Below are 27,918 nucleotides of genomic sequence, written 5' to 3' on the forward strand. Positions count from 1 at the left end.
TTATTTCAGAAATGTCAATGGACATTTATTGCTTATGTAATTTAGCATCAAGCAGGGTATATGTCTTCGGCTCTTTTAAATTCTGTGGTAATGACATGTTATTAGCACAGCAAGACTTTGTAAAAGCCTTCAGTACAGCAATCAGATCTCTTCTGGATTATGGTAACTTTTAAAGGTAAAAATAAGAGCAGAAAAGAAAAGCTTAATGGTACAAATCGTACTTAACAGAAAAGGAATGAACAGCCTGGCCTAATTAGGGAAAATCACCTATTAGCTAACTGATAATTTTTTAAAATTTCAAGAAACAGTATGTGTGTTCTTGGTACATGAAGTCCTATGATTGCATAATTAATAAGCATCTAACTAGAAATTTCATATTTTCACTTTTAATGTTCTATTCTACATTCTGGAAAAGATGTAATTTACTTAGTAACCTACTGAGTATTGTAATACTCTATTTTCACTTGCTATATGTTTTTTTTTATTTTTTTTTTACAATATTACTTTTTCATAAAATCTCTTTGATTTCAAAGATTTCTAGATTTTTTCCCTTAAGTTTAAGTCTTAAGTTTTTCTTGTCTTTTTTCTTAAATATTTATATATAGAGACATTTTCTAAATTATATATAAGTATACATATATGTCTATATAGAGACAGTTTTCTATTTTTCATAGGTTAAAAGATATTTTCTGCGTATTTTTTCCACTTAAGATAATAGCAGTGGAACTTTGTAAGGAAGAAGGTTCCATTTAGCTATTTCCTAAGATGTAAGTCTCACCTGCATCTCAATGGGGACAAAATTATCTGACATAAAGGTAGATAAACTGCCACCCTAAAGGTAGGGATCAAAACATTACATGAGTACCAATAATCATCCACATGATCCTCTTTCACTGGGAGATCAAGCTTAAACTAAAACCAGCCTTTTTACTAGTGGTAATTAGGATTAAAAGTGAAGGTGGGAACCGCCAGTGTACAGTTCTTTCCCATACATCTGTGCTAAGTACTTCACAGCATTATGAGCAGGATGAAGGTGAAGGGGGAAGGGAGAGTTCTCCAAAAGCCTCTCTGACCACAACAGGTACAACAAGGAAAGAAAAATCTTACAGAACTGACTGCATGAAAATTAGTAACTGCTTATAGTACCAAACATTATACCTAAACAAATAAGACAAATGACAAAATGGGAAAATATTTGCAATATATGTATTAATAAAAGCATCAACAGCCTTAAAAATATAAAGAGCTCCTATAAATAAAAAAGAATGTTGTTATGGTTTGTGTCCAGTTGTCCCCCCAAAGCCTCATGCAGTCATGGGGCGGACTTCTAGAGTCTGTGATTAACTCATGATCCATTGGGATTATGGGTGTGAGTATTACTCCCAGCCTGCGGCAGAGAGCCAACTTAAAGGAGATGAACTTGTTCTCTGTAGCCACTGTTGCTGCTACTCCTCCCTTTTTTCTCTCTCCTCTTTGCCTCCACCATGAAAGGTTGTTCTCTGCCATGCACCTCTCTGCCTTGGGGCCAGCTGAGTATGGAAGGAAACCTCCAGTAACTGTGAGCTAAATAAACTTTTCCTTGCTTAGTTTTGAATGTTGGGTATTTGTACCAGCAACGCGAGAAGAGTAACTGACACAAATGTAGTGAAAGAAAAGACTGGACCAAGCGTAGGAAGACACAAGTCACCATTTTTGTATATTCTACATCCATATATATATATGTGTGTGTGTGTACTTAATATCCATTATAAAAATGTTTGACCTCATTTAGTAATCAAAGAAATGCAAAAAATGAAGCAATAAGACAAAACATACATTCTGTTTTCAAATATTTATCCTAAGTAAAAGAATTACGTATATGTGCAAAGATTCAGCTACCAAGATATTACTGAAGCACTGTTAAAAATAGTGGCACTCAGGCTAGGGAGATACCTTGGTGGTCTAAGAGCCTGCCTGGCAAGCGCAAGGACCCAGGTTTGATCCCTGGTATTTTTAAAAGAAAGGAAGTTTCTGTCCAATAGAGGGATAGAAGGGGACCTGATTGGGTTCCCAAAGACTCTGCCTCTTCTAGGGATTTTATAGAGCAAAACTACAAGGTGAGGGGGTCTAACGAGGGAAACATGGGAACTCACAAGGTGGGTATGAGGTGAGAGAAAACCATGGTCAGCCAGTAAGATTGCAAGCAAAATTACTCAGGTACAATTAGTAGGTATATTCTGAGGTATATTTTCAGTTGAGAACTATTATTGCTGAATCATATATAATAATACATACTTCATTTATATTCTAATATTTTAAAATTGCAAAAATTATTTTTAGAGAAATAAAATAATTACATTAGTATTACAGCAAAAACAAATAGGCTTGTTTCCTGAATTATGGCAAACTAGAATTCTTCAATGACCTGGCAGAAGGAAATTGAAGCACTAATAAAATATTAACAAAGACCAATGTACAGATATATGGGTGATTAGAGAAGGCGTGACAGCTAGAATCCACATTATTACATGGTGATGGAACTACAGATTGTTTTCCTTTCTCTCTCTGATTTTCTTCTACCAAACTGCTACAATATCACATACAGTTTCTTATTATAAAAATAAAGTTAAATTCTCTTCTTACAAGTCACAAACTCATATAAAGGAAATGTGTGAAGATCAAATAAGAGAATGGAAGGGCTAGAGAGATATCTCAGTGGCATAAGCGCCTGCCTGGCAAGCCTTACATCCTGAGTTCAATCCTTCGTTCCAAAAAAGAGTTGTAAACAGTGCTCTACCTCTTCCTAAAGCAGTCTTTCATTCAGATGTTATAAATTCCCTTTTGATACTGTGCCTTTGTCAACTTCTAATTCTCCCAAACTTGACATGTGATTACTAAAAAAGATTCAATTCAAGAGAAGAAATACTGACTGAAAGAAATACTGACTGTGCTTGGTAGCAGGCTTAACCTCTGGCTAGCTGGGAAGGCAATCTGACCACAGCTGACATGCCCAGGCTGGAAAAGTGCAGAGCTCAAGTGCAAGCCTGTAGTAAACAGGAAGACCAAATAAAGGAAAGAACAACATACTTCTCCATCTCTTACTGGTAAGACCTCTGTGGCTGGTGTCTCGAGCAGACGGATGCCCGACGATGCAGGCGTACTGAGTCTGCCTAGGGATGCTGCCTTCAGCAGCTCATCCATTTTCCTCCTGGTTTCCTGCTTTGCTAGAGCCAGTTCTCTCATTAGGGCCTGTGCACCACACCAACGCTGCCATTCTGCAAAGCAGTGTCGAAGAACTTGCTTCCGGTTATACTCAGTGGCCAGTTGTTGCTTTCTAAGTGACAAAACACTTCCATTAAGTGAGGAAGTCATTTAGTTTGTTAGTTGATGATATTCTATAATCAAAACATAGTTCTGAGGGATCCCAGAAATGCTCCACCTTAGCTCCAGCTTACCCTTTTACATTAAGCTAAATGGAAGCACTTTGTACATTCCGCAATGCAGTAGGTCTCTTCAGAGAAGGCATCAACATTTCAACCAACACATTACCTTCAAGAAAAAAGCATGACTCTTCTTTCATGTCAGAGACATTTTTAAGCTGAGTACCATAAAACGGTTTTTGACAACTTTTGGAGGGGCAAGAGCTAAAAAAAAAAAAAGGTACAGAAAATAACTTTTAAAAAGAGGAATGCTTGAGGGAGAGAGATTCAGCTATGGACAGAGATCTGAGAAAGGCAGTTTTGGGAAAGGAACAAAGCTATATCACCCAACAAATAAATTGTCAATAATTAAGTATAAGACCTATAAAAGTCAAAGTAAAGCTATGGAGGCAACTTGTGTGAAAGAATTGGTTGGGGAGAGGAGAAGAACTTATTCACGAACCCTCTCAACTGGATGAGTGGAGGGTCTTGGGAGAGACTTTCCCAACACTAGACAGGAGTGAAAGACCAAGGCCAGGCCCTTGCTCTCAGGGAGCTCACTTATCCTCTATATCAGCTGGTCCCTGGAGATTTTATAAAATGCCAGGGAGCCTGACTAGGGACAGTGGGGAAGTGGCATCACTGCCTTCCCAGTGTGAATCTTCACTAGAAGTTGCTTTGGTGGCCGCCACGTAGGGTCCAAGCACAGAGGTCTCTGTGACCATCTCTAGGCAGATAGTTGTTATCCGTAAAGAAATGAACAAAGAGATTGGAACTCACATGGCATCCAAGGATCAGTTTTAAGCCTTAAAATCCAGTATCATTTAGATGCCTCTTTGATTTTATCTTTTAAACTTGTCTAGCATATGTTTTCCATAATACTGTTTGCATATCTACCCTGTTATACATATTTAGTGCTTAACTATCCTCATAGGAGTTTTGGGGTTCACATCAAGAAAATCATAAAGTTCTTAAGCCAGTGAGTCACAAGAATATTTCTATAGTTCTAAATGCTTATGACTTTTAAACCTCTTCTCATTGCCACCTACATTAAAAAGTTACACTGTGACACAAAATACAACTTTATATATGCATAAGTATATAAAAAAATATATATATAGTAACTGAAACAAGTGTCACCAAATACTCTTACTATCAAAGATATATTGCTATTTTATTCTAATCTATTTTATATTTCTTTAAGAAATAAACAACTCTGCCCCAATGGTTTAAATGACCCCCCCCAAAACATGTTGAAATTTAGTTGCCATTGTAGCAATATGAAGAATTAGACAAAAAGAAAAAGAAGAATAAGAATGTAGCATTTGTGATATGCTCGCTTTGGCAGCACATATACTAAAAATTGGAATGATACAGAGAAGATTAGCACGGTCCCTGTACAAGGATGACACGCAAATTCACGACACGTTCCATATTTTCTCATGTCCGCATCTTATACAGCAATTAACCACTAGGAAGAATGTATGCAATGTGTTAATTATTGAAACTGTCCTACCAGTTTGGTTTGAAACTGTCTCATTGTTACTTGTTTCTAAATAAAATTATGGAAAAAAATGTTCAAATGGTGAAGGGACCAAGGCAGGGGAGAGGGGAAGAGTATAAAAAAAAGTGAGAAAAGAAGGAAAAAGTAGAAGCAAACCTTTTTTTGTAAATGGAGAGAGGAGGAAGGGTTGAAGGGGAGGTAAGAGAATGGTGAAAATGAATCAAGTTATGTCATGTACTGGTAGAAATTCTCTATGATGAATGTCATCATTACACATACCTGAAATGTACCAATAAAATTTGATTGAAAAAATGAAAAAAAAAGAATTAGAGCCTTTAAAAGGTAATTAGGCCATGAAGAATCTGCTCTCATGAAGACAGATCAATGCCATTACTGCAGAAGTGGGTTAGTTATCAAGAGTGTGAGCTCCTCTTAGAAAGGATGAATTCAGCCCACTTTCCTCTTTCTGTCTTGTCCATGCTTATTTGCCATTCAGTTATGATACAGGCCAAATGCTGACATCATGGCCTTGGACTTTCCAGCATCCAGAACCATGAGCCAAGTAAACTTCTGCTGTTTCTAAAGTCCCAGTCCACAATATTCTGTTATAGCAGTAGAAGAAGACTAACAGCATATTTAATTATATTTAATTGATCTTTACAATGCATTAATAAGCAATTAATAAATATTGGTGATTCATAGTTTAATAGTAAATATATATAATATTTTACTTTAATGGAAATAAGTTGAAGTCTGAGGTGGAAGAACTGTGAAATAAAAATTTTAAAAGAAACAATAGGGACTGGTGAGATGGCTCAGTGGCCTAAAGCACCTACTTAGAACAAGCTGAGCAAAGCACAGGGACCACGGTTCAATCCCCCAGCACCACATGCCAGCCAGCCCCGCCCCCTGGTGGGCTGAGCTGCCCCCCCCACATAAATAAATAAAATTTTAAAAAAAGAAACAATAAATTAGGTAGTAATGTATATAAAAGCTAAGCTCTAAAAATATCATAGTATAAGCAGGAAAATAAAAAAAAAACCTTATAATACTTAAGTGAGTAAAAAATCATAAATTTCCAGATGTTAGAAGATGCACAATGCTCTGGCTAACTATGTGCTATTCAATTTACATCAATCTGCCCTGGAAGAAGGAATGCGAAATTTACCTGATGGGTTAATTTCATGTTTTTACAGTGTAAACAGCCAAAAACAGAACTTAGATGTGGACTCTCAGGGAGAAGATCACTTGGACTTAAGAAAGGGCAAAGAGAAAAACATTTCTTAGGTAAAGTCAGACTAAAAGGTAAGAAATTGAGAAAATAAGACAAGGCACATTCATGCTAGTGTTTGGAGCCCCCTCTACCATGATTATGTAGCACAGGGGAAAATGAAACAAAGACATTTGTATTTGTGGGTTGCAGTGGAAGGGAAGAAGCAAAGAAACCAGGGACTCAAGACACAAAGCTGGCTCCCCTCCTGCTTCCTTGCAGTTCACCTCAGCAGAGTGACAACGTTTTATATACCCCAATTTATATTTTATTTATTTATTTTAACTTATTTTCATTTTATTTTTTATATTAGTTTGAGAAAGAAACAGCATAGAGACAGTTTCAAAACACAGTAGGATAGTTACAATAATTAATATACTACATATTGTCAATTTTAATTTATATATTTTAAAAGATGACACTGAAAACAAGTATTTCTGAAAGTAAAAAAAATTCACCTGAGTTTCCTAAAATCTTAGTCAAATACAATTTATTTGGATATGTTCACTGAAAAAAATAGCTCCAGACACAGTGCTCAGACAATCATAACATGAAAGATATGGTTCTTTTGTGGAACACAGCCTATTTCAATTTTCTTGCAAGCTAAAATCAGAGAAAATTTAGCAGGAGTATATAAATTGATCATCACAGTTACATAACTTCATGATTATGTAGTGATCCCCTCTACCATGATTATGTAGCACAGGGGAAAATGAAACAAAGACATTTGTATTTGTGGGTTGCAGTGGAAGGGAAGAAGAAAAGAAACCAGGGACTCAAGAGACAAAGCTGGCTCCCCTCCTGCTTCCTCGCAGTTCTGAACCTAGGAATCAGAAGAGTGCTAAGTAGGTCTGTGACACCAGGACACTTGAAAGTTTCTAGGCTGCAGATTCATCCTCAAAAATAGTTTTTCAATAAGCCCTACACTGTAGGAATTTGGGGAGTGGGGTGGAGGATATAATCTAATTAAATTTAAAAATTCTGAAATTTTGAACAAAATTCACATGTAAAGTAATAATATTATCTTAGCAGAAATCTACTATCTAAAAAATGTGTCCTGAATTTTCAGGAAAGAAATAGGAAATAATAAACACAGATTAGTGATCTGCCTGAATGCTAAAATCCTATTCAGAACATAAAAGCGGCAGTGACAGGAACAGCTGCATTTGGAATAAGCAGGTTCAGAAGGAACAGGAATAAGCAAGCTAATACATTCAATAATGCACCAGGTAGCCCCCAGGGAAAAGTGAAAGATGAGACAATTCTGTTAAGGAGTTTTTAAAGCGAGTCAGGCATTGCCAGTCTGGTCCTCCTGCCTCTTGGATAGATATATCGGTAGCTTTCCCAGCTGCAGATGCCATGTGGCTTCTGGCCACTCACCTGCGCACCCAGGTGAGCACAGAGGGAAGAACAATCAAACGTGATTAGCAGACACTCATAAATGATTGCACCAAAGAGGCTGAAATTCTCAGTGCTGGAAATGAAGAATATCTGACAACTGAGGATTACAGTAATAAAGAGTGAGGGGTTTCAGGAACAAAGAGCAAGATAAAAGCATGCTCCAGGAAAGGGTCAGGGCATTGCTGCAAGATAGGGCAGGCCCAAAGATGCTGCTGTGAAGTTGGTAAGGGGAAGGGCAGAGGAGCTTCCCTGGAAGGAACTGAAAAACCAGGGAAGCAGGGCTCAAGAAGGTGGCAGAGGATGTGGAAAACAAACCCTATTTCCTCCCAGCTTTTGTCTAGGGCTGGCTGACAATGAAGGGAAGAAGGGAGAGAGCAGGAATAGAAGACCTGTACCCAACTTGCAAAAGGAAGCAAATTAGGGTCAGTTGAGTCCTCATCGTCAAAATTCAAGTTCAAAATTCAAACACCCTCAGGTCAAAGGTGAGAGCACTAGAATTTTGTTGTATTATCTACGTAAATTAATCTTCATGGTTTGGAAATATTTATTAATATTGACATTGTATTATATTTCATTCAAATGCTATAACACTATTAGCTACAATAATTTTAGAAGAAAAGAGATGAATAAAAATAGAATAACCTCAATTTCTACTAGGGAAAGCAAGATGCATTTCCAAAAGAAATAAGTGACTGGAACCCTGGAGTAGAGGTGAGACTGTACACAGGCTTCAAAAGAGAAGACAGTAGCTAAATTATTAATTAAAAGAGGGGATTTGTTGTTGCTTCATAGAAAAAGTATGGCTCCAGGGGGAGTGTGCCCTGAGCACTGAGACAAGCCAGTAAGGGTACACATCATGGGGCAAACCAGTATGGGTGCAGGAGCTGGACGATGAGGACTCAACTGACCCAACAGCCTCTGGGGGATGGGCCACAGAAGAGAAGCACATGTGTTTTTTTCAACCTAGTAAGAACAAAGTTTCTTCTCTTTCTTTTTTTTACAGTACTGGGGACCGAACTCCGGACCTTGCACTTGCAGGTAGGCACTTATACCTCTGAGCTATCTCCCAGCTCTAGAACAGATTCTACAGTGAGTAATCCATTATAATAAAAGCCCTCTCTTCCTTGAGCTCATCAAGAAAGAATGCTTGAACACCCAAGGTAAACTACAGAAAGCACGCAACTTCATTCCCTCAGACTCACTGTTCCACAACTGAGTATCTGGGCCTCCTGAGGCCCTGGGAGGAGCCCCAAGAGCACTGTGAAGTGGGTCATGGCTACATTGAAAACCTCAATCCCGTATTTTTTTCTTTTTTTTTTTTTTAATTTTTCTTTATTTATTTTTTAACATTTATTTAGTGTGTGTGTGTGTGTTTGTGTGTGTGTGGCCAGCTCAGCCCACCAGGGGGCGGGGCTGGCTGGCATGTGGTGCTGGGGGATCGAACCGCGGTCCCTGTGCTTTGCCAAGCTTGTTCCAAGTAGGTGCTTTAGACCACTGAGCCATCTCTCCAGCCCTCAATCCCGTATTTCTGCTAGTAATAACTTCCTTGAGATTTTTTTCTCCCTGCACATTTATTATCCCAACTCTCTTTGAAGAAAATCACCCAATGTAATTTGCTGAAATAATTTCGAGAATGTGTATAGAGCCAGAGATTTGGAGGACTTTCTACAAAGGAAAGTCTGTAGAACAGCTCCTTTTTCCTGTTTCTAGGGTGACCTGCCATTTAAAAATTACCACTCTTTTTTCTCGCTTTTTACATTCTAAAGTAAACTGTAATGCAGATGAATACAATGGCTGTCTTAAGGAACTATGATCTAGATGCTATTTGTTTTAACAATAGTGTGTTGAAACAAATCTGACAGAATAAAAAAAGACAAGATCCTAGTCATGGACAAACTACTCCTAACTCCCTAAGAGTCACTTACTATTCTTTCTGGGTCATAAAATGATGTGTTGGATCAGATTCCTGAGGTGCCTCCCTGCTCTAGGACATTTTTTGTTTTTAATTCTGTAGTAAAAAGAATTATTATAAGTTAAATATTTTCTAACTCTGGCAGTTTAGAAAAATTTAGCACCATTCTGAACATTTAAAAATAGGCACCTGAAAATAATTCAGATACAAGACGAAAAGTTCTGAGATCTTTTTTAAAAATTGGCACATAATGAAATTATGAAATCTCTATTTGGTGCCTTTATATTTAAACTGCTTAACTGGAATGGAATCCTAAACTTTCCAAATTTTTCCTATACAAGTTTCTTCTAACATGTAAATCTTACTTTCCACTCTCTCTGCCCTCACTCATGGGAGTTTACTTTATGCCATCTTCAGTTTACCTTCTTTGTTCAACATATCCTGCCATCACTCACTTTCTATAAGATGTCATCCCAATTTTTTGTATTAATCACTAGGTCTTGAGATTCTAGAGAGAAATTCTGAAGATTTTTCCCCAAGAAATTATTGGAAAAAGAAATTGACTAGATCACCCTCCCAACTTCCACCCCCCTTCTTGGCTTAAAAAATCTCTAAGATTTACCTTTATTTTCAAGGAATAAACTCCTTGTCTTGGCATCTAAAGCCTTTCAGAAGTTAATGGACTTAACAACCACATGCTTGATGGCCTCTAGCCAAGGCTGCATTTCATGCCATTACTCTCGTTTTTCCTATCTCTACCTAGACATATCTGCTTACCACGTAGAACCCAGATCAAGACCCTATTTCTTCATAAAGCTTTTTTCTGGCACTCTTAATCTGTCTATTCTTCTCCCCACCCCCCCGGCTCTCTCCCTCCATCTTTCACTAAGGATTGAAACCAGGGTCTGCCACTGAACTATATCCCCAGCCCTTCTTGTTAGACACTAAATATTCTGTCACATTAAATCACTAAGTTGCCCAGGCTGGCCTCAAACTTGCAATCCTCCCAAGTCAGCCCCCATGTCTTGTTTTCCTCACATCACATGAGTTCTTTGGGGACAGAGAGGCATGTGCCCATCTCCTATGTAACCTCCCCAGGGCCTGATGCCATCACAGAGCAGCTCTAGGGGGTGCCATGTCCTCCTATGCCTACATGCCACTCACTCTGTTTTACATCCTGAATGATGACAGAGCTTCCAGCAGAAAAGCAAGCATGAATCCTCAAATAATCCCCCACGACCATGAACCCTCAGGAAACAAATGATTTCTTTTCCATCTAGAATACAAAGTTGATGGGGTAGGAGGGTGCAGCTCAGTGATAGTGCATGTGGGAGGCATTGGATTCAATATCCAGTAACCACCAAAGAAATGAAAACAAAAATAAAAACCGAATGTAAAGTTAAACAGGAATAAGAATAACAAAATTATTTAATTGTAAGATGATAGAAGAAAGCAAGCTTCACTTAAAAGACAAAGTCTATGCTTAAGCTTGTGTTGTGTTACAAGCCCAAGAAGGAACTGATACAGAAGTGTCAGAAACCTCTAAATAAGATGTGGAACAAAAGACAGCAGAGTGGGAGGAATTACTCTTGGCAGGTTGGTCCTCCCAGATGGATGTTCCCTGTGTCCTTAATTAACATTCTCTGTGCCGACAGCGATTTCTATCAATGAGAATTATTGCCATATAAAACAAACTCCCTCTTTTGAATTGCAAGATGGTCCTAGGTGCAACGCTACTACAATAGCATTGGGGAAAAGCCTGAGACTCACTTCCTTTACAGGTCACATGCATTAGTGTATTTTAATTAACTAGTTTTGTTTGCTTATAATTTTCAGCTAAAAATTCTGAGTTGAGATGTATGTAAAAATTGTGATTACCATATTTTCTAAGAGGATAAGATGATTACAGTGAATAGCACTTTTCGAGTTTATTTCTGGATCCTTCTGGAGGAAGATGCTCTAGATAAACACCCTATGTGGATTTTCATGGTATAAGCAGAGGTACCTGTTTTCTTCCCTAAGATCATTTTCCAAGGCCTGAGTTGCCTGCTCCAGCTTCTGGGATCTGGTGTAGTCTCTCCAAGCTCGCAGGACCTTCAGCTGAAGCTTCCAGTTGGACAGGGTCCCAGCTTTCCCCAGCTCAATCCTACGATCAGCAATCAGCCTATGCCAGGCAGAGAAATATCGTTTCTGACACTGTAATAGAAATATTTGGAAAATTACCACTAATCAGCCCTAGTATTTCTAATGGTGAAAGGCATCTCAGATTACCCCATACACTTTTTTTCTAACAAATCTAGAAACTAGTCTTGACAGAAGAGAACAGAGAGAACACAATTCCTTTATGATTATGGTGGTGAGAAATAGTCCAGTCATACAGCTGAGGTCTTCTGGATGTTACCATTTAAACTAAAATAATACATTCTCAATGTAGGGCACCATGCCTCTGAGGAACTGCAATTGTAAGTCACATCTGAAACATGAACTAGGGGCTTGAGAGGCATGACAGGGCTGCTTCCAACATGGCCAGTCCTGCCAGGCTGTCTTGGAGCTTAAAATGCCAACCATTCAATTCATTGTTACTGGTACCACTGATACTTTATACAAATAAAAGTGTGAGATCCTGGGAGGATTAAATGTCCTCGGAAAGGGGAACGAACAATTTTAGCTGGGCTCCTACTGACTATGCTAGGGCTGTTGTTAGCAGGCTAGAAAGACCACATGTTTAAACTACCTATAATTTTCTACTGATTTCCTTGTTTTTCTTTTTTGTTCCCTTTCTGTCTGAAGTAGCTCTCTCAGGAAGCCTTTCTATTAAAATCTCTCTCAAAATGTAAAGGCCAATTCACTGTGTTCCCAGAGCATTCTGTGCTTCCATTAGTCAAAACCCTTATGATGCTATATAATAATCATCAGTTTACTGATTTCTGCTAGAGTTTGAGACTCCTAAAAAAAAGCTCGTAAATGGGAATGGCAAATCTGAAAGTGGGAAGACTAACAGAGAAAGTAACCTCATAGGAAATGCCTTCATGGGGAGTACGGCGAATGCCTATCATCAGCTTCAAAGATTTTAGGTCAGTTGTTGTTTCCCTCTTTGTACAAATACACAGCTTTTACTATTCAATTTATGCTATGTACCACTGTGCTTGAATCTAATAACTCTGAACAAAATCATTTAAGATATAATCTCTACTGTTGAGAGGCTATCAGGAGAGAAGATAGAGAATAAAAAGGCCAAGAACACAAGAAAGCATATGCTAGAATTCTTAGAAACATACTATTTAGCCAAATTACTTTCCATACAGGATATCAGTTATATTCCCATTTAGACAAACTTTATAATTTCTCACTGGAAGAAACCAAAGAAAACTTTCAAAAAGCCCTTATTATGTCAAATGAGGGCACATTTTTCAGATCTTCACTTTAGATCTCTTGAAAGAAAAAAAGGAAGAAGGAAAGAAGGAAGGAAGAGGGGGAGGGAAGGAGGGAAAGAGATTTGCTAAATACAGGATATGCTTTAGTCATAACAAGAAGACACATATCTGCCAGGTTGAGGGAATATACTTTTTTTTTTTGCATTATTTGTGTATCTGCCACACAAAATCCAGCATAAAAATGGTGTTACTATTGTGCTGTAGTTAAAAGACAATATCCTATGTCTATTTACCAAATTAATTTAAGAGATTCCTATTAAATGACTGGTGAAATACACTATGCACAGCTATATCTAATTTTAACGCCTGAGTTATTTCTAATGATGCAACAGTATAAACATAATCCATCTGGAGAATAATAGCATGTTTAGTAGTATCCTTGAATTTTTATATTCCTGTTCTCTGTAAAGTTTAAAGCACTTTCTGGGGGGCTGTGGAGATGGCTCAGTAGAATAAGTACTTGCCTGGCAAGCACAAGGGCCTGAGTTCAATCCCCAGTTCTGCCAAAAAAAAAAAAGTACTTTTTTTCTTTTTTCCAGTTCTGGTAATCAAAGCCAAGTCAAGTGACCCATGATAAAGCTATGTCCCAATCCTTCATTTTTTATGCTTGTACTATTTTGATTCCTAGATAATTCCAACAAGCAGAAATTGTACATACTCTTCTGATTTACCTCACCATGTTACAACTTCAAGTAGAGAAAGATCTAATGACTAAACTTACAAAGCATTGTAAAGAGTACGTTAGTGATATACCTGAGGCTAAAACAGAACTTTCTGGTATCCTGATGATTCTAATGTAAATGGTAACTAGTCCACTCTAAAATGAAAGGGCAAATTCTTTTATAATGAAAGAAAAATATGACTTAGCATTGGAGAACAACCTTGGTTAGGAACTTCCCTTTGAATTTAGGAAGGGAAAATCTGAGTTTACAAATTCTGTAGTCAGTATATATCTTCAAAAACACTTAAAAGACTGTTGGAGTAAAATGTTCAGGTTTTTCTCTTCCTTTTGAGACAGGGTCTCCCTATGTGGTTCAGACTGGTCTTGAACTCACTATGTATCCCAGGCTGGCCTCAAACTCACATCAATCCTCCTGCCTGAACCTCCCAAGTACTGGAATTACAGGTGTGCCACCGTGCCCAGCAAAGTGCTTAATTTAAAAAAAGGGGTCTTTTTGTTTTTGTTTTTGTGAAGAACCAGGCATTGAACTCAGGCCCTTGCACTTGCCAGGAAAGCACTTTTTCTTCTGCGCTATCTCCCTGGCCTCTCAGAAGACGTTTTAATGCCAGCAAAATGACAGCACCACTGAGCAGCTGCTTTCTTGAAATTAACTTTTCTTTTGGCCTGCTCAAAAAATCAATCTATTAAAACTTAAAAAAAAAAAGTATAAATCAAGAATAGATGCTTAGTTATTCTTGACTTACACCCAACATTATTCAGGTAAACATGAGTACCATAAACTTGTCTGGAAGAAAAAACACATGGGAAAGGAATATACTCTCAATCTTCTTTTCTTTCTTTTTTTAACAGGAGAGATGAGAGGTGGCACATTTCCACAGACATGATCTATTTATTCTTCCTATTCTTTCCTCCCCACTAGGGAACTCCCTACTGGTCTCAGGCATGCTTCTTGTTTTCAGTTCTATACTCTGAGCTCTATTCCTTTGTTCTAGGAAATAAAAACAATTATTTAAAACCATAGTGAGGCCAGAAGAAGAATGCATTTTGTTCAAGCCAGGAGAACTTAAACTTTTAACTAGTCAAGAACCAGCCTGACCTTTCTTCATTTTTTCCTACTTCATTATATCTGTGCTAGATTTTTATTTCTGATAGGTTTTCCAAAATAGTCCTACCTTATTTCCCTAACTTCAACTATCTCTTTATCACAGTCTTAGTGATAATTAAGGCTTGATACAGGTAAACGAAGTATAGAAGATCACTGTGAGGATGAACTGTTCCTATAATAATTTTTAAAATAAAATACTACAACGTGAAAGCTTTAAAGTAAAATGCTTTCCTCCCCTCAAAATCTTCCACAAGACATCATTTGGTTGTTAAGGATTCCACTCAAGAGAAAAAATGACAGCTCGCCCTGCTAAATTTATTACCTGCACCAGAGTTGCCCTCATTCTGTTGGCAAGAAAAGCTCTTCCCTGAAGTGTAATCACACTGCTGTCACTGCAGATGATTGACGTTAGGTGGAACAGCAATTTGCTATCTAATCTTCATTGTAATTCTAACCCTGTCACTAGAGATGCTTGTTCTGATTAATGAAGTGGGTAACTCATCAAAATTCCTCAGTTATTTCCTTTTTGTCAGAAAGCTCAGTGATAATTGCATCAAAATTCTTCGTCATGGAAAAATAAACAATGAATTGTAAAGAGGACAAAAATGTCAACAACCTCACAATTTATTTTTGCTGAATGGAACAAAACGGTGCAACTAGTGGTCTCGGGGAGTTGGCCAAAGTTCAAATGTGCACGCCCCCCTGCAGCCTCCACTGACTGTGTTACTCCCATTTCAAAAGGAACAGATTTCCTTTTGTTACAAATGGAAGCAATCCCCAATTTTTTTTTTCTTTTAGAGACTACCGGAGCCAGGCAAAAGATCCTGGAGATATTACAGAATTTGGGGCTTGGGGACAGGAGGAACTTTACCATGGCCAAGTAAATCTGAAGGGTCCTGAATTTTGGAATGTAAAAGCAGTACTCTGTGAACCATCCTAATCCTGATTTTCATCATTTTGCACTCCAAACAGACAATAAATCATGGTACACCTTCACCCTCAAGCATACACATACCCCTATAAATAATTACAGTAGAGGAAACACACTGAGTTCCCAAAATGCAGTATTAAAAACTAGACTTGCTGTTAGGTTTCAAAGAAGACAGGCTTAAATCTAAATGTTTTCTCCTTCTTCTTTAAAAAAAAATTAAAAATTCTTATTACAAAAATTTAACAAACACATCCAAAAGTAGAACAAAGGATTAAACCTTCCTTCAAGTTACCAGCATTTTGCCAATCATGTCCTGTCTCCCACCACCTTTTCCCCCTAGATTACTTAAAAATAAATCTCAGACAGACATTATATCATTTACTCATAAATATATCAATATGTACCAGTAACATCCAAAGAGTTTCAATAAAAAATATGACTGTATTTGTCTAATAGTTACTTTGTTTCACTCTGGAAATAGAATTATAGGAAGCAATTCCTTAGTCTAGTAAATTCATTTTTCAAATTTAAATTTAATTTTTTTTAGTGCTATTAGGGATTCAATCCAGTGTTTCAACATGCTATGTAAGTGTTCAACCACTGAACTACACACAGCCCAGTTCCTTGACAAAATTTTAATTTTGAGATCTCATTTAATTGCCTAGACTGATCTTGACCCAGTGGTCCTCCTCTCTCAACGTCCCTAGTAGCTCAGTTACAGGTGTGTGCCACTGTACCTGCCTCCATATAATAAATTCCTAACCAACAAAAATCCCTGGCTCTTATAAAGAAGAATAACACAAACATAGACTATAATCTGATAACTATAAGGACAGGACTCCGTTTCCAACAGAGCTCAGAGTAGTTCTTAGGATGCCATCACATCTTTAGGGAGCTCCCCTTGCCTTCTCTTTCTCTCTCTCTCTTTTTTTTTTTTGGCGGAAGCAGGGATTGAACTCAGGCCCTTGCGCTTGTCAGGGAAGCGCTTATTCTACTGAGCCAACACCCCGGCCCCTTCTCTTTCTCTTTGAGACTTTCTTGCTCCTCTCCAGCAATCCCTACTCACTGCCTACACTTTTCTACCTCTGGTCATACATACAAACTATGCTAAAAGCAAAGCTTACCTACAAATGCTTTGCCTCACTTCCAGCCTGACAGTGAGGCAATGGCGGGATGTCATATATTCTTTACTCAAGAGCCTTATAAATATTCACTTGAAATAGCTACAGCTCTTTTATGAACTTTTTAAAAGGAAAATTTAATAGATACTGCTTTTGAGAAACCCTCCAAAAAAAACCTCTCACATATTTAAGAATCAGAACCTTACAACACTTAGCAAGGCCCAAGATTCTGGTAAATTGGGCTTCACTGTCTCCTTGAAAGAAGGGAAAGCAGGGTTATTCATAGAGCAAGAGAAGGGAGAACAACAGCAAAACAAATGAACAACACTCTTGCCCAAACTGATAAAATTTTAGTTGGAAAACTTCTATAGCATCATCCATATAAAATAATACAGAACAATGCTTCAAAGGCCTCCTAAAATGTATACCACACATTGCCCTTGGGAGTAATCCTAGAGGGAAGAGTTTCAGAAATCCCCATGTTCCCCATATGTGTGCTGGGACTTCTCCACTGAAGTCTTATTTGCAAACATAGGATACTGGGGAAAGTAAAGTTGCTATGTGTCAGTTCATAAAAGATTTTGCTTCAGTGGTATGAAGGCAGTTCTGATATGACTATGATCTTTGGAAAGGAATCAAGTTATTTAAACAAGATACTTAAATACAGTTTTTTTCATCATCTCACAGAAAAAAAGTACAGCTTTCTTTTCCATATGTCTCCTGGTTTCCTTAGTTTAGTTTGGGGTAAATTTTTGGAAGGGGAAACACCACAAGCAAAACATTAACAATCACTCCCTTAGGTCATTATTATCTTACTGCCTAAAAGAAAAACCTAACTAAATAAGCAAATCAAAATCTTACCACCTCCTGAGAATGAATTTAGGTTAGCATCACCCATCGTTCCTTATTCTTTTCAACTTTCACAATCAGGAAGGATCATAGGGTTTCTAATCTTATTAAGAAAACAAAAACATATTACAGAATAGAATGAGAATTAAGCCACTTTCCAAATAGTGTAAGAATTTCATAGTTAATCCCTCGTTGTTTCTGCTAATTAGCAATGACACATGGATTGCTGAATCTCCCCAAGAGATTTCACTACAAGATCAAAAAGAAAATAGAACAAAGTAGAAAGTTTCTATACAAAAGTAAGCTTCTGATGCAACAAAGGGACATGGCAGTGAAATGAAAGATGCACAGAGTGCTGCATCTGAACTTGGTTTTGTTGTTGTTGGTTGTTGTCTTTTTTTTTTTCTATGTGGAGAATCAAATCAAGGGCCTGCATACAGAAGGACAGAATCCAGGGCCCGAAGAATGATGTGAACGGAGGCTCCTGAGAACATCCAGTCATTTGGCTGCACACTTCGACACTGGTGTTGTGTTAGTTACTTTTCTTGTTACTGGAACAAAATACTTGATGCCAAAAATTAAGAAAGGAAAGGTTTACAAATAAACTGAGCTAAAATTCATATTTGTAGAGGTTTTAGTCTATAATCAGCTGGCTCCAAGAAGGTAGGGGAACCCTGGCTTGGGGTAACCCTTCTTGATAGTTTGGTAATAGAAGACACCAAAAGCAACAAGGGCACAAAAGAGAAGTGCAAAAGAGGCAAAAGGGAGAAGCCAGCCTCTTTTGTCCCTTATACTGTATACAGGCTACCTACCCTAGGGTGGGTGTAGCACTCACACCCACTAGTCCCAGCACTAGATCATAAACCAATCACAGACTCTAGATTTAGCCATCTCCCAAAAGCCCATCCCTCATGACTGTAAGAAGCTTTGTGGGGGGATGGGGGGCATCCAGACACAAACAGTGACAGTCCTGCTTTTCATCCTACATCTGTATATAGGTTATTGAGTATCCAGGTTTTGTTACCCAGGACAGCTCCTTTTGAACCAGGCTAGGAATGTGGACTGGACTTATATAAAGGAATCAGAGAGCCTGATTACTGCTGTGGGGTTTACTACAGCACTGTCCTGTCTACAGATAAGTCTACGTAAAAGGGTGAAAGTCTGGCATAAGGATTTTTAATGAGTGGCTCATCTCACTTACACTCATATACATTGGGGAAAGGTTCCTACCTACATCACAAAGGGATAATACAATTGCACTGATGGGAAAGGAAAGGGGTAAACCCAAATAACTTTGGAAAATAATATTTGCCTGAATACTAAGGCTAAGATAAAATAATTGTACAAATATTGTCTTCTAGTTACTACATTTGTTTCCATGGTGTTTTGGGTTAGTAAATTTGAAACTACTTTTCTAATATAGAAGGACTGAAGTACTATGTAAATAGAATATGGATAAGGACAGTCAGGTTTCTCATTGTCAGAGACAGGAATTGCAAATGAGCATGAGAGAAAAGCTGCCCTGAAACCTGTGGTGCTGGATTAGCATTGAAAATATCATTATGAATACACAATTACTTAGCATAGATTCAGATAGTACAGACATAAGTCCTGTGTTGTACTGCGAGGAGAAGGGTAGGCGGAGTTTAGATCTAAGCAAGCATACAAATGTAGAAATAAATACAATGTGTATATACGCACAACACTCACTGTACAAGGGCCTAGAAACAATGACACCTCAACACCAGGAAGCAAATGATTTAGTTTCCAGAGACCATTCTCCAATAAATGGAACCAAGGTTGATTCCAGGACTGGGGCAGGGAAAATAAATATGGGCTTTTGGTAGTGCCATAAACACAGGAAGTGCTCAGAAAAGGACGGAACCCTGTTAGAAGGGAATAGGAGCCAATTTGGAAGATTTCCCTTTGAATAAATGTCAATGAGAGTACACCAAATAAAGAATTGTATAAATAAACGAAAGAATAAATGGAGGAGGAGGGATAATTTTCCTTCTAGAAGAATCTGAAGTCAGGCCTGGTAGTATACACCTGTAATTCTAGCTACCTGGGAGGCTAAGGCTGGAGGATGGTTAAGTTCCAGGCCAGCCTGGGCAACATAATGAGAGCCTGTCTTAAAATAAAAAATAAAAAGGGGTAGAGATGGATAGTATTATTACCAAAAAATGTGTACAGGGATCAACACTCAAAAACTCAAATTGAGAGACATTCTACAGAATATTGGCCAATTTTCTTGGTCTTAAAAGATAAGGAAAAATGGAAGAACTGTCGTATACTGGAGATCATAATTAAATGCAACATTTAGCATGAATTGCATCCTGCAACTGAAAACAGGCATTGGTAGAAAAGCTGGTGACTTCCTAAAAGGGTCTACTGATGCAATTAATGGTATTTAATGGCATGGTATCTACAACGATTTCCTAGTTTTGATAATTACCCTATGTTCATGTAAGATTTTAACATTATGGAAAACTGAATTGAGGGTATTTAAGAATGCTTTGTATTATTTCTGCAACTTTTCTGTATGCCAAACATGCTCTCAAAATAAAAGCTTAATAAATAATAGGATATAGGTAAAAATCAAGTAGAATGTGTGGCAAACTAGAGATAATACATTCACAATGTCATTTTCCCTTTTAAGTACATTAAATGTCCTTTTAAAGTCAAGTAATCTATTTTTAGATGGGGCACTAATGTAACATTCCTATCTAAATATCATCTAAAATGTGTCTGATTTCTTTCTGCATGGTAAACTTCAATAGAATATGAAAATTGAAATTTTATGGGACCCAAGTGTTTCTCATTTCTCACTAGTTGGGTAACACATCTTGGCACTTCTTCTGTATGCCTTCTCAAGGTGGCCCATGCATGCTTATTTCTTTATTTCCTCTCAGAAATCTTAACGATGATTATAGTAGGAAACACTAATTCTGAAGGATACAGAGCTAACTTTCCCAATCATCTTCAAATATCAGTCTCAAATCAATCCACTCTCCTACCACATTTCCCTTTCTATTCCTGAAAATAAAACTTTGACCAATTTTCTGTTTCTATCTAAATAATTATGACTTCTGCCTATTAGTTTCAGATGCCACTTTTAAATGTTTCTTTTTTATATTTATTATTTATTTATTTATTTGGTAGTTTTAGGGAAGGTTCTACAAGGTGTTCAGGGTCTCACTACTAGATTGGACTTGTAGTGATCCACCTGTTCACAGCCTCCAAAGAGCTGAGATTATAGGCATGCACCACCACATCCAATCTCAATTGCTGTCTCACTCCGGGGGCAGGGCCAGCAGTGGCAGGCCCAGAGATCGAACCCCTGGCCCCTGTGCCTGCTTGTAGGTGCTTCAACCTGCTAAGCTATTTGGCTGGCCCAAATGTTTCTTTTTTAAAAATCACTTTGACTAGTTTAATTTTTCTGCATATCTTGGATCCGTATCATATTCAAATTTCTATTATCAATTTCCAGGGCCCTTAGAAGTCTATCACTACATTTACCAAGCTCCTTCAATATCTTCCTAATATTCTCTTATTAAATCCATTCACTCATTCACATATTTATTTTATTAACTCTCATTTACTTTCAGCAAGGCCTGAGGTCCTAGTGCAGCCCTAGTTCTAGGAGAAGAAAATATACATGCTATAGTTTCTTCTCTCACCCAACCAACTCATGCACAAATCTTTTTTTTATGGTAAATTTAATTTTTAATGAATTAAAAGACACAATACCATTAATCCCCTTTAAAATACACTCCCTACATTCAAACACTCACTGCATTGCTCTTGCCAATTTCTGAAATAGTTCTGGAAGACTTCTTTTTTTGTTTTCATAATTTTATTGATAAACAAATAGCAATGAGACAGTTTCAAATAAAATCGCTATGACAGTTTCAATAACTAACATACTGCATACATTCTTCTTAGTGGTTAATTGCTGTACAAGATGCGGACTTGAGATCCTATTTACAAACACCATTAGAACAAATCATTCTATTCATTAAGAGAATGTAACTATATATCTATCCTAACCACTTTGAATACACAGATACAAAATGGACATTCATCTGTATACCCCTTTTTTGCTAAGTTCCGTTATTTGGATATTATAGGTACGTAAACTCAGCAAAATATTCTAAAAGAGTCCAGTAGCCCATAATAGCATTGGGTCTTCTGTTTAACTAGCAATGTCAGAAATTGTTGACCTGAGTCCCCCACAGCTCAACATAACAGTATGGCTTTATTTCCTATATTTCGTCTTCATACTTTTCTACTGGATGGTTAAGACCAAGGTAAAGCAGGACCTATACAACAAGAGTTGTGGCTTTTGGGTCTGAGAAGGTCAGTGAAATGCCCTCAGGATTTATCCTGAGATCCTGTACCTCAGATTGTAGAACCTTTGTCAGTGTCAGCCATGTGGATGAGTCACGGCCATTGCTTGGCCAATGTGCTCTCTGTGAAAGCCTGAGAGAGTGTTTTCTCTCCATGTGACTCTCCTTAGGCACACTCTACATCATCAATCACTTTCCTCTTTGGCCCCATAATCTCCTTGATCAGAAAATTTGGGACACTACCGAGTTACATGACGTTACAGTACAAGTTCTCATATGTCCTGAGTCTTAATTGACCTTAGAAGGTTAGGGCCAAAATGTTGGCTTTCCTTGCAGCCCTCCTTTTTCTCTAATTTTGGTCTGCAAACTTAGGTTGTTAACCATCCAGAAGACAAGCTTATTGTTATTATCAAACAACTTAGGCTATTAAGCTTAACCTCACTATCTCTCTGCATATCAAACATCTTAGGCATAATAAGGAACAGGTATTTTTCATCAAGTATTGATATGTTGAACTTTAAGTCCCTACATAATATGATAAAATCATGCACAAATCTTTAAAGTAATTCATTTTACATGAAAGATTATCAGCACCAGGTTCAGATTCTTACCAGCTGCCCTTCATTCATCAATAAAAAATTTATCAGGTATTTTTGCAGTAATCAAAAGTGAAAAGAAAAGGTAAAATTAAAACAATGTAGACCAGGGGCTGGTGAAATGGCTCAGCGGTCTAAAGCACCTACTTAGAACAAGCTTAGCAAAGCACAGGGACCGCGGTTCAATCCCCCAGCACCACATGCCAGCCAGCCCCGCCCCCTGGTGGGCTGAGCTGGCCACACACACACACACACACAAATAAAATTTAAAAAAAAAAACAAAACACAATGTAGACCAATAGAAAGAGAAGCACAGACATAAGTGCATCATTGCTTTAGGATCTGAGCTACTGAAAGGCAAGTAACTTGTTCTCATACTTTCTGAATAACCCAGATGCAACGGACCAAAGTAGAAGTTTGTTAAAGTAGAAGCAAAGATTTCAAAAAACGTCAGTGATACCTGAGTAGTTAAATGCTATTCTGAAGAAGGTTCCTGAGGAAGAAGCCCTACATTTATGCTTTCATTTCCCCAGGATACACCCAGGATTTGCCATAGTACAAGCAGTACAGAAAGAAGAGCCCAGAGCAGGATCAGGGCACTGGCCTGTGTCCCAGGTTAGCTGGGCACTGCACAGCAAGTGGTAGGGCAATTTTGTCATTTGGATGAGATTCTCATGAGCCTAGTGTTTATCTCACCTCTGATGAGCTTTTCACTTACACTACAGGCTGCTGAATAAAGAGACACTGTAGTACCTACCTGGTGATTTTCCTTGAAAGTTTGGATTAGTAACTCTTTCAGTTTCTTTTTTTTCTCTTTTGCCACTTTTTCTTCATCAAGAAGAACAGAAGCGTTTGGAAACATTCCTTTATCTGGATTCTTTTGAAGATTTTCTTCTTGCTTTTTCTTTTCTCTATTAATAACAATTTCAAAATAAATATGTAATAGATTTAATAATGAGCAGTGACAACCTATTGTAGTGGAATGAACAATGAATTTTCCTATAAAAGCCACAGATGTTTAGATCTGGCTCTAAAACTAAGTGGGATTTTTTTTGGGAGGAGCCCTTGTTTTTTGTCTTATAAATATAGATTATATAAAATAAAATTGCTAAAAGTACTCTGACAAATAGAAAGTCCTATGAGATATTTCAGTAAAGCATTTTTAAATTTAATACTGAGCTACATATAGTTTAAAATTTGAGAATTAACAACTATTAGGGCCAGAGAAATGGCTCAGTAGAATAAGGGCTTCCCTGGCAAGCACAAGAGCCTGAGTTCAATCCCTGGCTCTAAAAAAAAAAAAAAAGAAAAAGAAAAAGAAAAAAGAAAGAAAAGAAAAAGAAAAAAGCTTCTATGGGGCCACAGAGGAAAGTGATCTATGTGTAGAGTGTGCCTAAGGAGAGTCACAGAGAGATAAACATTCTCTCAAGCTTTCACAGAGAGAAACTGGTCAAGCAATGGCTGTGACTCATCTACATGGCTGACACTACAAAGGATCTACAAACGGAGGTACAGGGTTTCAGGTTAAATCCTGAGGGGATTTGACTGACCTTATCAGATACAAAAGTTACACTTCTTTTTATATAGGTCTTGCTCTTTCTTGGTATTAACCATCCAGCAGAAAAGTATGAAAATGAAGTATAAAAAGTAAAGCCATATTAATATGATGAGCTGTAAAAGGCTCAAGTCAACAACTTCGGACATTAACAGTCTTATGGAAAACCCACTACTATAATGGACTATTGGACTATATTGGAATATTTTGCTGAATTCATGTACCTAGAGTATTTAAATAACAATGGAATGCCCTTTTCTGACAAAACTAACCAAAAAAGGGGGATATAAATGAACAACCATTTTGTACCTGTATACTCAAAAGTTAGGACAGATATACATCTCCATTCTCTTAATTCAATGAATAGAGAGGTTTGTTCTAATAGTGTCTGAAACAGGATATCATGTCTGCATCTTGCACAATGAATAACCACTAAGACAACAATATGCAATGTATTAATTATTGAAAATGTGCTAGTAATTGGTCGTGAAACTGTTTCATGGCTATTTGGTTCTCAAGAAAAATAAAAAAAAAACAACTATATGTATTCTTTACAGTAGATTTAAGTTTTTTCTCTTCTTTTTAGGAAGTAAAAAGGATCTTCAAGTGAGAAAGGAGTGAGATTCTTATCACAAAGCTTCTAGAAAAAAGAAAAGAATCAAGTGTTATTAAAAAAAAATAGAATCTAGAGTAATTCTAAAGAATCCAAAAAGAGAAACAATAAGAACTTAATGACCAAGAAAAAACTTTAAGCAAGTAGCCAGAAACTCTTAGCCATTCTGTTACTCCTTTTTCTGCCATCCTCTTCCCTTATCGAGGCCCTAGGCTCACAGCTGCTACCTTCTTACTGGAGTATGGTTCATTACATAGGCCATGTGTATAAAAACTAAGTCCCCAACTTATGAACACTGAAGTTGTGAACTTTCATAGATATCACCCAACCTTGCATCACCAACATTTGTAGATGTGAATATATCATGGCAGTAGCTGGCCATTGTCACAGTTGTGCTGCTGTGCTTACTGTACTGTGCAATAGTATGGTTGGGGACTTACCACATTTTTATATGTGTGTGTACATTTGTTTTTTTATGCTTTACATTATGTACATGGTGTGTAAGACTCACTGTCAGACTTTCCAATGAATCTCACTTGTGAATATTCTCCTCGAATGGAACTCACTGGTGAGTCAGGGACTCACTGTACTATTGATGGTGTTGTAATGGTAGCACCAAGTCAGGAATCAAGATTCATCCTCTGACCATAAAGCAGCTGTGAAAACTGCCAAGTCGCCTAGTCTTTCTGGAACTTTACAGTTGAAAAGTTCAAACCAAGAATGCCTGATTACAGACATCATCATGTTCATTCTTATATATGGTACAGAGGGCACATGTTAACTTATTACTGGTGATTTTAACCTTGTTCACCTCTTTAAGGCAAGTTCTCTTGTATTTTTCCCTTTGTAATTAGTATCTTCAGAGAAACACTTTAAAATTATGCAACACAGGAGACTCAGATAGTTTAGCAGTTATAAAGACCTATCAACAATAAAAACTTATTTACTTCCAAATCACTAACTTTATAGTAATGTCTATTTTAACTTTTATTTTAATTATCTTTGTACACAATTCCTTGTTTGGCTCTTTAATCATTTTCTTGGGGCTTTTTTGCTAAAACCAGAATTCTCAGGCCAAGGGATAATACCATTGTATGTGCTTTTATTTGTTATTTATTGCTGTTTGGAAACTTTAAATCAGCTCATCTACCTAGAAGCAGAGCCCATTTTCTGTCACACTGTAACTATGGGTAAGATTTCAATGCTTGTAAGAAATGATTGGTCAATGCACATTTGCTGAGTTCCCACTGTGAACAGAGCATCCTGCTACCATCAACTGTTACTTGTTTGCACAATTTATTTTAGGTCAGCCTAGTTTTTCCAGGGCTTGGGAGCAATTTGAAAAGCAAGGCTGACCCTAGAAAGAGCTCACTAAAACACTGGTGATTGCTTTCTGAAAGGAACAGCATCTGGAGGAGGCCTGAGTCTGGCACTTGAAGGAGTGAAGCACACGTCCACTGCTGAGCTGTTTTAAATTGGGTAGAATGAGAGCAATCAAGAACACAGGGGAGAAAGGCTGTGTAGGCTGATGGGGGTGGAAGGATTATCTAATGGGGCTTTCTGGCTTCTCAGTAAGAGTATATTCAGACACTTTAGTCGCATTGTCCCAAGACTTCTGCAGTTCCTGCATCAGTACCATTTCTCAGAATAAATACATTAGATATCTCACTTATGAAGCTCATTTTCTACATAAGGATGGATAATAGTACTACATCCTGTGAAGACTATTTTCATTTTCCTTTTAAGTCAGATATTTTTCCTTTGTCAGTGGCAAAATGGCAATAGTGACTTGCTCTATGATTATCAGAAAATAAAGCACTAACAATTCACAGTAAGACAAGAACAATTACTGAACTACATAAGGTAGGCATAAGAAAACATGTTCCATCTGAAAGACACTGTGCAACAAAAGAAATGCAAAATAATCAATATAATGCCTATTAAAATTATAAAAATACTGAAAGTGATATAATCTCCAATAATGAACTGAGTGTGGGAAATTGGCTCACTGCCAGAAATACAGTAAATAAATACAGTTCAGCCTATTTGAAAGCAATGTGGCAACATTTGAAGTCATAAAAGGAGCTATACTATTTAACTCAGTAACGTAAGTCTAAAAATTTATCCGAATAATATAATTCAAATGAATAAGAAAGCTATAGGCTTAAGGGTACACACAAAAATATTGCTGAAAAGTCTAAAGTAGCCAAAATATTTTGCAAAATGCATAGGTGGTCACTTTATAAATTATGGAATATGAACTCAATGAAGTTCAGGCCTCAGGGCTCCAGAGAGTGTTAATTACAGCAGAATAACAACTTAAATGTAACTAAATATGTAAAGGGGCTAATCCCAGGAAGAAACATGGAAAAATAAAATTAACTTATTAAGTTAGCAGAGTCGCAGATGATTTCTCATTTATGTTTTGCTACTGCCAGGTTTGTACATTTCACAAATGTAAGAGCACTACCACACCACCTAGCGTGCTGGCTTACGTCTTCCATGCTTCTTCCACAGTGTGCCTCCTCTCGAGTATTTCCCTTCGCAGCTTTACCATCTCCCTCTGAATCTCCTCCTTCTCCTTTTTGGCTTCCAGAGCCTTCCTTTTCTTCTCTTCTTGCACCAGATACTGAGCCTCCAAGAAAGCCGATTTTTTCAAGACCTTTTCCATTCTCCAGCACTCCAGCTCTTTCTCACGTCTTAAGCGATTTTCTTTAACCTTACAATATAGGGTGAGATCCAGTCTTTCAAGCAGAAGGGGCAAGCAAAACCTTAGAACACATCTGCAAGTTCTGAATACAACCACTTTACAATATCAAGGCCTACAGCTCCACTGCATATTGGTAGGACAGGGGAAACCATTTGCTTACTGGTGAAACCCATAAGAAGTTTTCCATGAAGGCAGATGAAGATAACTACAACAATCTGGAAACGATCTGCATCATAGGAAAGTTGAGTCTAGCGGGCCAGATCCCAAGTTTTAGATTCTTATTTAGAAATGGTTTCCCATCCATAAGATTGTCCAAGGTACCCAAGAACTGTTTTCTTCCTTTTTTTTTAAATCTTAGGCTGCCTGCATTCTAATTATAATCTAAGAAAGAATTTTTTTGGCAACTATGCTGTAACGGATGTAATGGTGATTTGTTGCCTTAAGAAACACCACAACTCTTTCTTTCATTTCTAGTATTATTTAAATGT

The 27,918-nt window shown here is 37.5% G+C and overlaps 1 protein-coding gene and 1 non-coding gene across 6 annotated transcripts in view; one reads left to right on the forward strand and one right to left on the reverse strand.

Annotated features, from left to right (window-relative positions):
- Ccdc191 (coiled-coil domain containing 191) overlaps positions 1 to 27,918 on the reverse strand; it is a 109,132-nt gene that overhangs the window by 42,159 nt on the left and 39,055 nt on the right. For all 5 annotated transcript variants that reach the window (XM_023717607.1, XM_023717609.1, XM_023717608.1 and 2 more), the window contains 4 exons: positions 27,216 to 27,439; positions 23,310 to 23,463; positions 11,491 to 11,681; positions 3,067 to 3,313 (listed from right to left, as the gene is read on the reverse strand). In XM_023717607.1, coding sequence (XP_023573375.1) covers positions 3,067 to 3,313; positions 11,491 to 11,681; positions 23,310 to 23,463; positions 27,216 to 27,439 — 816 coding nt within the window. The remainder of the gene's footprint in view (positions 1 to 3,066; positions 3,314 to 11,490; positions 11,682 to 23,309; positions 23,464 to 27,215; positions 27,440 to 27,918) is intronic.
- On the forward strand, positions 4,731 to 4,838 carry LOC111817284. Its single transcript, XR_002821522.1, has one exon. It is a non-coding gene; the product is annotated as a U6 spliceosomal RNA (small nuclear RNA).

The sequence above is a fragment of the Octodon degus genome, unplaced genomic scaffold (assembly GCF_000260255.1).
Source record: "Octodon degus isolate 3935 unplaced genomic scaffold, OctDeg1.0 scaffold00053, whole genome shotgun sequence".
Taxonomy (NCBI): Eukaryota; Metazoa; Chordata; class Mammalia; order Rodentia; family Octodontidae; genus Octodon; species Octodon degus.